General features: G+C 39.4%; 1 protein-coding gene across 1 annotated transcript in view; it reads right to left on the reverse strand.

Moving 5' to 3' along the window:
• Positions 1-10784, reverse strand: part of LOC114486420 (uncharacterized protein C3orf20 homolog) — a 49892-nt gene that overhangs the window by 37524 nt on the left and 1584 nt on the right. Inside the window, exon 2 of the mRNA XM_028490450.1 lies at positions 782-1076. Coding sequence (XP_028346251.1) covers positions 782-1076 — 295 coding nt within the window. The remainder of the gene's footprint in view (positions 1-781; positions 1077-10784) is intronic.

The raw sequence follows: 10784 nt of genomic DNA on the forward strand, positions 1-10784 counted from the left end.
GCAACGGGAGAGGCCACAACAGTGAGAGGCCCGCGTACCGCAAAAAAAAAAAAAAAAAAAAAAAACAGCAGAAGCTTTGGGATTGAAACGAAGGAACAAATAGGAAAAAAAAATGTCATGGTAATAGAATCGATAAGACTTAGAGACTTATTAAATGTGTTGCGGGTAAAGTCTATCATGTAGAAGATGTTTCATTAGTGCCTACACAGATCAACTTGTAGTAGCTATGTGAAGTGTAATTAGAAACAAGAGTTTAGGGGCCAGTCCAGCCTCAGTTGAAAATAATGGATCAGTAATGTCTGCCATGGATGCAGAGTGGGAGGATGTTGGCATAACCGGTTTTTACCATTCTAATTCTCTGACAGAGGAAACATAAAAAAGTACTGTGTGTTTTGAAATGTGCACACTGTATGATTCCATGTATATGAAGGTCTAAAACAGACAAAATTAATTTATGGTGATAGAAGTCAGAATAGTGGTTACCTGGGATGGGTAGGTGGGTAGAGTATTGACTGAGAAGGGGCAAGAGGGAGTTTTTCCGGTCTGTAAATATTCTATATCTTGATCTGGGTGGTGATTTTATAGGTGTATACATCGGTCAAAGTTCATTAAGCTATGTATCCTTAAGATTTGTGACCTTTATTATATGAAGGTCATACCTCAATAAAAAAAAAGTGGAGGAAAAACTCCTTCCATGATCCTTTGGCTGAGGAAATGTAGTAAGGTATAATATTCAAGGAAACATTATTCCACAATTTGCCTTTATACACATGACACTCACCTGAATGCAAGGCATGCTTCTAGATCTGTTCAGTTCCCCGTACAGTTTAGCCACTTCTTTCATAGTCTTGTCCTTTTCCTTAGCTGAGAACACATAAACTATGATGATCTGATCCACAGAGAACAGCTGGTCATTTATTATGTGATCATACTCCAGGTCTGTCACTTCAAGGGTACAGTAAGTGCTACATTGGCATGTGTTCCCTTCATTCCCACATAATGTCTGCCTTAGGACCACAGGACAAACCAGCTGGGAAGCAAGCCACACCTCCTTGCTCTCAATGGGGAGAGGAAGCCTAGAAATGTAATGGTAGAAATCACATTTTAAAGAACTGAAAGGAGAGAATGAACATCATTTTTAAAAGTGCCAAAGAACTAAAGTGGCTACTTTAGTAAAGGATTGAAATTTAATTCTGGACAGAATTTTATTTGCCAATATGCTAAAATACTTGTCAATACACTAAAAGAGTTTAATGTAAATTTTTTCAGCTATATAGGCACCTATGGCTCTGAAACAAACTAAGCTAGGTATTCAGGGGTCTAATTAATCCAAATGATTGCAAATAATTGACCAGTAAGAATGACAATAGAATGTTAATTGAAGTTTAACAATGTAAGAAGAATGTTGATCTGTAAGATATTTACTATTTCCTCTTAGAAATGGGGAAACTGAGGCTTGGGAAATTCAATAATTTGACCAAAAACACACAAGTAGTAAATGACAGCTGGAATTTGAACCAGTGTGCATTTTTTTTCTATTATTGTACTGCTGCCTCACTGACTTCTGAAGATGAAATACCTATAGCATACTTCTGAGTTGATTTATGTCTATTAACGGAGGGGATAAGACATGTAACCCAATAGGCAGAATAGAAATCAGAATGCTAAATCCGGATCTGTCACTCTCAATGTGACTGTAAATTTTCTGACTCCTTTGTGCCTCAGTATTAACATCTGTAACGTAGGGGTAAGTTCACATTTCCACAAAAGTTCTAGGGAAGTTATGAGGCTTATAAAACCAAGTTTTGTGGGACTTCTCTGGTGGTCCAGTGGTTAAGACTCTGTGTTTCCCCTGCAGGGCACATTGGTTCCATCTCTGGTCAGGGAACTAAGATCCTGCATGCCGTGTGGCTAAAATAAAAACAAGTTTTTTTTTAGGGAAAAAAAACACACACAAGTTTTGTGCATTTTAATTATGCTTAAAGAATTATTAAAAGATGCTGAAGTTTGTTTTAAAAAAAGTTGCTTAAAACTGGCATTCCTGGGTAGCTAGAAGAGTATTTTTTATTATCATTAAATTATTCAATGTTGGCTTCATTATCTTTACCCTGAACCTGAGGAACTTAGTATTAATAAATGTGAAAAATACCCAATTATGTTTGTTGAAGTCATGCTGTTTGAAATGTCTTGACGTCTCCCCTCGATAGAAGCACATTTCTACATAATGATGGTTATATATTTACTTGTCATAAGAAAATCCATGCTTGCAAATATAAGACAGTATATCAGTCCTTGCCTTAATGCCCCCCCAGATCTATTTTCAATGTCTTTTTTTCCCCTTTCTCAGCATAATGTTTATTAGTGAATTTAGATACAGGCCAACTTAGAAGTGGATCTTCTTTTATGGAAAGAGAGGCAGATAATTTCAATACAGTAGTTTTGCTCTGATCAATTGTGTACTCATTATAGTAAAAGTTTATATATATGTATGTATGCTAGTGTGTGCATGTAGTGGAATAGTTCATATATTCAAAAAATATGAAGAATAATAAAACAAACTACTACCCAGCTTTATCAAATCTTAATATTTTACTACATTTGCTATAAATATATATATTTTTTTGGCCACGCCACATGGCTTGTGGGATACTAGTTCCCCGACCAGGGATTGAACCCGGGCCTTCAGCAGTGAAAGGTGGAGTCCTAACCACCGGACCGCCAAGGAATTCCCCATTTTTTTCATTATTATAATTTTAGATGTAACCGAAATTTCCAAGGAGTCTTGCCTGATTTCACTCAACTTTGTACCCTGATCTTGGTATATGCCATTCTCATGTATGTTATACAAATATGTCATAATCCATAATCTATCAGGGTTAAGATTTTTAGCTGCCAGCAACAGAAACAAACTAATTTAAGTAAATAAACAAAAATAAAGGAATTTATTAAAGAACTTAGAAAACCTTTGGAAGGGTGGAAGAATCAGGTTTGCAGGCTTCACTGCTGGGGAAAACATCCAGTGGGGACACCACAGTCACAGCTGTGGAGGAGACTGTACAGTTCGCACTGCTGGCCCTGACCAGGACACGGCTACGAGAGCTACAGCCACTGCAGCTTCTGGAAGCCACTGGAGCTGCTCCTCCCACCTAAAGGGGGTCTAGGCAGCCTCTGCAGCTGCCTGAAAGTCTGGGGCAGGCTCTTGGGATTGGTGGAGCCTGAATCATGTGCCTGGACCCTAACTTCAGAAGAGACTGAGAAAGCAAGAATCTGGCATTTTTGGCATCTAGAGTGGAAATGCGCTCTGCCTCAGCAGGTAGGGGAATCCCCTCATGTGGAAAGTAGGTTCAGAGGCCGGATGGTCAAAACAAATTAGCAGTTGTCCATAATTTATACATTCTCTTGTTAATGGACATTTAGGTAGTTTCCAATTTTCCACTATCACAAACTGCTGCAATGAAATTTCTGTACATTTCTTTTTTGTACATAAGACTTTAATTATAATGTAGTTAAACTTATCCACCCTTTCCCTTATATTTGTGGGGGGTTTTCTTGTGTTTAAGAATTTATTTTCCACCTCAAGGTGATAATGATATTCTCCTTATGCTTCTTCCAAATGTTTTATTATTTTGGCTTTTTATATGTAACTCTTTAGTCTATCTGGGGTTTATGATGGGAATTGGGAATCTAATATAGTTAGATAGACAGATAGATAGATAGATAGATAGATAGATAGATAGATAGACAGATAGATAGATAGATAGATCAGCAGTTGTAGCACCACATTTGGAATAGGCCATCATTTCCTCTCTGGTTTGTAATGTTATCTCTGTTGTATATCAAGTTTCCATATGTGTATGGGGCTGTTTGGGGCTATCTATTCTGCTCCATTGGTCTAACTAGCCTGGTGCCAATACCACAATATCTTAGTTACTAACACTTCAGAAAAGGTCAGCAAGGTCTCCCTTCTTCTTCAAGTGTATTACTGTTATTTCTAGAATTAGCTCTCTTACACCCCAAAGAGCAAAATGATAAAAAAAGAGAACTTTTTCATCTATGGTTTGTATACAACATGTGCCACAAAGAGCAACAATACCACCTTTGCCAGTGGCTGGACAGTAGCAGAGCGCTCAGAGAAGGAGGCAGGGAGTTATCATCAAAGACATCAGGTGTGTTTGGAGTTAAGGCTCTGATCTCCCACCCTGTAAAGAACGGCTGCTAGGAGCTCCAGTCTCAGTGATACTCTCTTGTTTTCCCATGACCACTTACTCCTTCAGCCCCATGTTTGCCTTCACAGGGGAACACAGAGTGTATCAACATCAGGGCCCCTGGAGATGCCTTCTGAGCATCTCTGAGTAATTCCAATGTGCCAGCTAGTATGCTAAGAGAGGTACATGATTGCTGAAGATCTCATAGCTAGTATGCTCTGTCAGTGTATTATCAGGACCTTATACTGTTGTGCCTCTACCAGGTGTCCTCTGTGCACAGGATTGGGCTGGAAATTGAACTAGAGCATGCAAACCATATGAAACGATTGCACATCAGATGGGCTTTCTTATGCATGGAGCTTATTTTTAATTCATGGGCTAGGTGAATACTGGATTAGGTGAATGCTGGGTTAGGTGAAGACTTTATGGTTTTTTAATTCAAGATTTAGAGTCCAACTGTAGATTTAAAAGTTCCAGTTAGGGTTTGCAGAAATAGGCCATTATTGAATTGATATTCATCTCTTCAAATGTCACTGCAACTTGTATAGCTGAGCCATAAAAATAATTCTACATTTAAATATGGATGATTGGGTTTTGATTTCTTACAACAAACTTGAAAGCCATTTTAGAGCTGCCTCACACAGTGCCTTCTTGCTTTATCATTGTAGATTTTAAAGGATTTGGACTTCATTATTTGCTCCCAATTCTAGCCTAGGGTCAAGGCCCTCCATGATCTGGTCCCAACCCTGCCTATCCTATCTTCCACATTCTAAGCATCAGTGAAACCAAACTGCTTAGCATTCTTCTGATTTGCCTGCACCATCCCTCCTTCATGCCCCTGTTCTGCTGCTTACTCGCTGGGTCTTTGGGGGTGGGAAGGGCATGGTGGGATTAAATATTGTTACCCCTTAGGTGTGTCCTGGATGTTAAATGAAATCTTACAAGAACAGTGTTTAGCATGGTACCTAGTGTATAGTAAGCGTTCAGTAGACGTTTACGGTCCCAGACCCAGTATCCAAATTCTCCTCATCACTCGAGACCCTACTCAAAGCCTTCCTAAAAAATCCTTTAAAAGAATTTCTCCCTCCTCAAAACTTCCTCAGTGTTCTATCTATCTATACTGCTCCGACAGCACTTTATTCCTTATTTTCCACTGATTAATGGTATACATTCTTAATCTCTCTATACAGACTTGAAGCCTTGGAGGGCAGGGACCAAGTCTGTACTGCTGGCTCTGACTGTACACCTGTGGGTGGCAGATGACAATTATTGGTTGAATGAAGTCATTCCATGGTCAGGTGTCTGGTAGCACTGCTTGTTTAGCGGCATTAGCAAAGTCTGCTGACAATGCTTCAGGTACTGGGAACATTTCCCTCGCGGCATTTACCACTTTTCTTAAAATTCATTGTCTTCACCAAATGTTACAGAAGCAATATTAGGATTGAGAGCTCTAGGGATTCTCAGCTCCTGGGAGTCCTGGCAGGTGTCTGCCCCAAATCAACCAAACCTCAGTGACCGGGAGACAATGTCAAGTTGATTCAATGTCTGCTGAGGTCCAGCTCCCTGGTTCGTAGACGGCTGTTTTCTCACTGTGTCCTCCTATGGTGGAAGGGGGTGAGGGAGCTCTCTGGGATCTCTCATAAGAGTACTAATCCCATTCATGAGGGCACAGCACTCAAGACCTAATCAACTCCCAGAAGTCCCACCTCCAAACACCATCACATGGGTTTCAACATATGAATTTGGGAAACAAATGTTCAGTCTATGGTATAATATAAACAAAAAATCTGTGAGGTCCTCTGTAATTTTTCAAGTATAAAAAGGGTCCTGTGTCCAAAAGTTTGAGAACCTCTGTCTAACCCTTTTCCATATTACAACCTCAGTCATAGTATATTCCTAGTTCAACTCTATCTACCTCTGCCTTCAACACTAAAATAACCCTCATTCTTTAATAAGTAGTGGGAATCATTAACTGGAGTGATGGATAGAGAGAGCCTGTGAATGGTACTGTCATTTGTCCTCCAGTATTTCATGTGGCTCTTATCTTCTTTTGTAAACCCTGGATACTGATTCCCATGTAGCCCTGGTCAATGAACACTTGAAACTTCCATGTGGGCAATAGTACTACTGATATCTTGGCTATAGGAATATTGCTTGGAGCCATATATGTGTTTCCCAAAGTCCAGCCTAAATATTTGGATGTTACATAGAGATTATGGGGAAGATAAAGAAGTTCTATCATTAAGGATCTAACTATTCTCCAGTTACAAAAGGAGATAATAATATATTGTAAGATCAAAAGTAACAGGATGTTTTTGGACAGAACTAAAATAGGTAAAGAATTACAGAAGAGAATGTGGCAAGGGAGTCACATTTAATTTCAAGAAAGACACTCTCCAGGAGAACAAAAGAGGAGAGCATTTCAAGAGTCATTGATGAAGTAGTTTTGAGATAAAAGGATCCTTTGCTCCATGAGCTAGTGTCTAGGATAGTGCATCCCAATCTCTTGTGAGAATCCTTTTTTTGTGCCCTTTCAAGATATTGATCTCTCTAAAGTCACCAGGGCCTTCTTTTTTAAAAAAACTATTTATTTATTTATTTTTGGCTGTGTTGGGTCTCAGTAGCGGCGCACGGGCTTCTCTCTAGTTGTGGCGCGTGGGCTCCAGAGCGCGCGGGCTCAGTAGTTGCAGTGTGTGGGCTCTGTAGTTGCAGTATGCGGGCTCTCTAGTTGTGGTGTGCATGCTTAGTTGCCCCGCAGCATGTGGGATCTTAGTTCCCCGACCAGGGATCGAAGCCGTGTCCCCTGCATTGGAAGGCGGATTCTTAACCACTGGACCACCAGGGAAGTCCCACCAGTGGCCCTATAATAGCTAAAATCAATGGTCTAGTTTAAGAGTTTGTACTACTTGATCTTTATTCAGCAGTTAATATAGCTGACCAAACTTTTGTTTTGTAAAACTTTTTTCTCTCCTTACTTCCGTGTGATTATTCTCTAAAGTATTTTCTCCTTCTTGTCCTACCATTCTTTTGTAGTTTCCTTTACAGAATTTCCCACCCTTGTTTCTTATAAACAAACAAACCCCCCAAACATTAGTGTCCCTCTGGGTTGTGTTTGGTTTTTTTATCCTTTTCCCTGAAGTACTTCATTCTTAAGCCTTCTACCACACCCAAGCCCTAATGACTCTCATGTCTATATCTCCAGATCCATATTTCTAACTTACTACCAGATATCTCTGCCTGGATGCCATGCAGGCATCTCAAACTTAAAATGCCCAAAGCTTATCTTCCCTTCCGTCTCCTCCAAGACCTCCTCCTCCTCCTTTATTCCCTATCTCAGGGAGTGGTACCGCTATCCATCTGGGAACCCAAGCCAGAAACCTGGCTTGCGGTGTCATCTTCAACTCCTCCCTCTCCATATTCAATGGGCCATTTAAGTTCTCTTAATTCTAAATTAGACATGTTTCTGCAATCCAATCTCTCCTCTCTAGCCCCCAACAGCCTTCACATAAGTTCTCATCAATATTGTTATCAATAATAACATATTAGCAAGTTTCCCCTACCAGCAGGCTCTGCCATTTCCAATTTTTCTTTCTTTAGAATACAAGCTATCAGACATAGGGATATCACTGCTGATAAAAGTTTAAAAAATGGTTTTGAGAACAGACATGGTGTGGGCCCCCCTTTTAAAAAAAATTTTCAGGGCACAAGAAACCATCCTCTACTCTGTTATTTCATACTAATAATTTTAGACTTATTAAAAGACTGTTCAACTTCAAAAACTAGAAAGTACCTTACTCTCAGAATAGAATACAGTTCTTTAAATATATTTGGCTTTTAAAATAAAACACATGGATTTACTGGATGGAAACCACTGCTCTAGAATCTAGACTGCCATCAGAGTGATCTTTCACAAAGCAAAAATGAACACGTTTCCCTAACTTGCAGACATCTGTATGTATTATATAACCATATACATTTATCCACAGAATCTACATGAATATCATTTTACTGGCTTTTAATGGCTACACAGTATTATTCATTGTATTGCCATGCTGGGGACATGTCTGTCGTGGTATATTTTAAGCATTTTTAAAAATATTACATTCTAAATATCCCTTGTCATATATCACCTTGAGACCTTACAATAAAAGCCACTCTTTAGGGTAGCATAGAAGGCTATTTACAATCTGGTCTCAATTCACCTACTCCTCAGCAAGAACTTCCCCTAAACATGCCACTGTCAAATGAAAAATAATGCACAACCTAAAAGTTGAGAGTTATATTTTATTCGGCAGACATTCTTAGGACTTCAAGCCCAGGAGACAGCCTTTCAGATAAACGCTGAGAAAACTGTTCCAAAGATCAAAAGCGGGCAGCCAGGATATATGGGAGTTTTTGCACCACCACCACGTAGTCGGAACAAAGGGCTACTGTTAATAAAAGAAAACTAGATATCCCAAGTTAAGGAATTTAGTGTTTTTCTACGTATGGGAAGATGCAAGAGTCTGGGCTCACTGAAATCATTCCTTTGATATGCACCTCAGCTATCCGGGGCCAGCATCCTGTGTTTCCTCAGGCTGCTTCATCAGGGGTGGCTGCAGTCCTATGGCTGCTAGCCGGCAGGGTTTCCTTGTTTCCAGCCTGAACTACCCCAGGGCTCACCACTGGGGATGGCTGCAATCACTGATGACAGCGACATCCTTTGTTTACTAATATGGCAGGCAGTATTTTATTTCTCACCACATTCTTTCATTCCTTTATGCCAGGGGCTCTCAGGAGCAATTCCCTGCCCCTTCTTCAAGGGGACATTTGGCAAGGTCTGTGTTATGGTCTGAATTGTGTTCCCTCCCTACAATTCATATGTTGAAGCCCTAACCCCCAATGTGACTGTATTTATATATCTGTATCTATGCCATATCATCTATACATTTTAAAATAGTTATATAGCACTTTTTAAACCATAAAGATATGGGAAAAAATCCTCAGTATTTCCCTTAATGTCAAGCAAACAAGCTTTCCCATTTTTTTCTTAATATATTTCTTGTTAACCCATTGCCAAAGGTCACAAAATACATGTGTGCCTTAGGATATTTAGGCCATCATATAATACACCCAAATGGAAAAATTTCAAGAGCATGGCTTATTAACAGCAATGTTGGCTAACACATATCACTATTGTGTCAGATGTCGTGCTGTCACAGGTGCTTTTTCTCCATTTTGAAATTTAATTTCCATATCCTATGATGTGGTACTATTATTATCCTCATTTTACAAATAAGGAAACTGAAATTTGGAGAGATTAAGTGATTTGTCCTAAGCCACACCACTAACCAAAGACTTCAAAGAAAATAAGGCAGAGGCTAATTATGTTGCTCAGTTTGGAATTAATATTTTCTCACCAAAAATACATTTTTGGGACAAAATAATAAATATATCTTATTACAGTGATTTTACAATAGGAAAAGTCTCTCTCTAAGGAAAAAAAAACTTATTTTTGTCTGCTTATCTAGTTAACCATCTAAGACAAAATGACTTCATGTGATTAGCTAGAAAAAATATTCTCATCTATGCTGGTATTGAGTTATATTTAATACAGGTTCTCTTAGAGTCTTACTTAAGTTTTCAGCATTTCTTATTCCTTTACCCCATTCAACTTCCTCTTATAGAGAAAACCAAATGAAGAAAAATGGTGAAAATAAGGAGTGATTGGCTGTTAAGTATAATTATTCAGTTATCTCAGACTCTGCAGTGTCCTGGAAAATTATCATCCAGCAAATATTCACTACCGTACTGTCAAGATATGTATTTTTTTTTTACTATTACCTTGAAAGTTTCATTTTCTTGCCTCTTTTCGGAAAGGGGGAAAAGTAGCGTACAATCCCTTTGCAGCAAAGAAACAGTATTTTGTGTTATCAGTGCACTTTAGCATTACTTTTTTTTTTTTGCGGTACGCGGGCCTCTCACCGCTGTTGGCCTCTCCCGTTGCGGAGCAGTCTCCGGACGCGCAGGCTCAGTGGCCACGGCTCATGGGCCCAGCCGCTCCGCGGCATGTGGGATCTTCCCGGACCGGGGCACAAACCCGTGTCCCCTGCGTCGGCAGGCGAACTCCCAACCACTGCGCCACCAGGGAAGCCCCTAGCATTACTTTTTTCATTGAACAAATTTTATTTTGACATTGATAATTCTGTAGATGAACTTATACCTCAAACACCCTTTGTCAAAATTTATCTACTGACCCTATAGGATCCTGTGTCTGCTGGACTGGGTCTGAGGTAGTAGCCATGGCCCAAGTGTTTCCAGAACTTATAGTGGAACTGGGAAGATTCACAACAAAGCTTGAAGGCATTTTTCATACAGCAGATCTTACTTATAAGGATGCTTTTGGCAGTAGCTTTGCACCACAACCAGGGTGAGCTTTGATTCCTCCTGAGGTTGACAGCCACATCCTTGCCCCCAATCTAAAGATCTTTTAGACCCTTTTAAAAATCTTCATCTATATGACAGACTAACTTGGAATAGAAAATAATAAATGATGTAAGGAAAGTATTAGCATCTTATTTTATTCTTATTTATTTATAT

This window comes from Physeter macrocephalus, chromosome 6, assembly GCF_002837175.3.
Source record: "Physeter macrocephalus isolate SW-GA chromosome 6, ASM283717v5, whole genome shotgun sequence".
Classification (NCBI taxonomy): Eukaryota; Metazoa; Chordata; class Mammalia; order Artiodactyla; family Physeteridae; genus Physeter; species Physeter macrocephalus.